Below are 1,948 nucleotides of genomic sequence, written 5' to 3'. Positions count from 1 at the left end.
TCATGTGCTGACGCGTAATCCAAGCTTCAGACTTCCCTGGAAACTCGGATCGGAGCAACTCTTTATGTGTCTCGATATACGGATCCACCAAAGAGGAGTTTTGCAGAACTGTATAGTGTGCTTTATTAAAATAATTGTCCTGAATACCAATATATGGTTTCTTCCCTATTGTCCCATTTCCACTTAGATTGGCCACAACGTGAGCTTTTGCCGGTGCTGAAAGAGGAGAGATAGTGTTTCAGCACCGGTGCTGAACATTGTAGCAGCCGATGCTTGGTCCAATTTTTCAGGCACCATGGCAAGTGCGTTCATCGATGCCTGAACCAATAAAAAATTATTTCCAACCAGCCATTGGTCCTAGATGACTAAAATATTATTATCCCATGCGGCCGTTGGTCCTGGCCATTGCCTTGCATGCTAGCCATTGTGGCTTGCTGCATATATATACATATAGTTCACCAAGTATAGATCAGGCATATATCCAAATACAAAAGTTCAAAGATGGACCACTCTTCCACTTCTAGTTTCTCAAATCTCATCAACTCACACACAGAAGCACCAAATCGAAACATACAGCAGTACCCAAACTTCCAAACCTTCAATCAGCAACAACACTACCCCATGAACTATCCACCCACCAATTTGCATGGTCCCTACCCACAAAATATCAGCAATTCCTTTGGAGGACCACCAAGTTTCCAGCACTTCCCTTTTCCACCACCAGCATACCATGGAGGTTACCACGGAAATGGTCCAGCATCTCCAATTAGATCGATGCCCTTCTTTGGAAGTGGTGGAAGCAACTCCAGGGGTGATGAGAGCAGCCCCATTACTTCATCTTCTCCGGCATCCAGAGCCCCTCCAATGCAGTCAGCACCTGTTCAAATTCAAGAAGGCAGTGAGAGCAGCACAGATGAAGGTGAAAAGCAAGGAGGTCTCAAGCTTTGGCGTGAAGAGGAAAACCTACGCCTAGTAAGTGCCTGGCTCAAGAATTCTAATGATCCAATCGATGGCAATGGAAAGCCTCAAGATCGATTCTGGAAGGAAATCGCAGCTGAGTACAATAAGAATGCTCCCAAGCAGCAAAGAAGATCAGCAGTGCAGTGCAAAGAACACTGGCACAAGAATATGCCTCTCATTAACAAGTTCAATGGAGTCTACAATGATGTCAAGAATAGAAATGCTAGTGGTCAATCTGATGATCAGCTTATGGAGGAGGTTCGGGCAAAGTGGAAGGGACTTATGAAAAAGAAACGACCATTCCCATTGGAACATTGGTGGGCAGCATTGAAGGACCAACCTAAATGGGCTAGAGCTTACCCAGCACATGAATTGCAAAAGAGGATTAAGCTGAATTCATCTGGTGCTTACAGCTCTTCTTCAGCTCAAGACATAGATGGTGCATCTGTTGAATCGCGGCGACCATAAGGGAGAGATGCAGCCAAATCTGAGAAGAAGAAAGGAAAACAGAAGTGTTCAGAAGGAAGTCTTTTTATAGAGGAAAGCATGCAGAAGTTCAATGAACTATAGCTACGAAAGTCTATGGCTGCTGAAAAAATGGCTGAAGCAGCATTAGCTCAAGCTGCAGTTGATGACAAGAATGCTGAAAATAACAAGGAGAGGAACAAGTTAGACAAACTTGCAGCATATATACAGCTATTTAACAAGGACACTTTAGGTTATGATGAGGATACTTTAGGAAGACATAAACAAGTCTTGGATTTGCTAGCTAAAGAGCTTTTCCCTTGAAAAGCTCGATTTGTAGAAGTAGCCTTCAATATTTGTATTGTGTTGGTAGAAGTAGCTTATCATGTAATGTTGTGACCAGCTTTTCCCTATATATGTATTGTCCTATTAGTTGATGGAGCTAGCACGCACCTAGAGCTGAGCTCGATTGACTGCGGGTCCAGGTGAAGTAGTGTCCAAAGCTGGGGCTATCGATCCCCGT

General features: G+C 43.9%; 1 protein-coding gene across 1 annotated transcript; it reads left to right on the top strand.

Annotated features, from left to right (window-relative positions):
- Window positions 1–774: 774 nt before the first annotated feature.
- LOC136524718 (glutathione S-transferase T3-like) lies at window positions 775–1,428 on the top strand. Its single transcript, XM_066517981.1, has one exon. The coding sequence runs from the start codon at window positions 775–777 to the stop codon at window positions 1,426–1,428; it is 654 nt and encodes a 217-aa protein (XP_066374078.1).
- The last annotated feature ends 520 nt before the right edge of the window (window positions 1,429–1,948 follow it).

Source organism: Miscanthus floridulus, chromosome 18 (genome assembly GCF_019320115.1).
Source record: "Miscanthus floridulus cultivar M001 chromosome 18, ASM1932011v1, whole genome shotgun sequence".
Lineage (NCBI taxonomy): Eukaryota > Viridiplantae > Streptophyta > Magnoliopsida > Poales > Poaceae > Miscanthus > Miscanthus floridulus.
Note: the sequence above shows the minus strand (reverse complement) of the source record. Positions and strands in the feature narration are given on the sequence as shown.

Bases quoted from the DNA above. Each gene is read 5' to 3' on its own strand.
- LOC136524718 (XM_066517981.1), top strand. From the start codon at position 775: ATGCCCTTCTTTGGAAGTGGTGGAAGCAACTCCAGGGGTGATGAGAGC.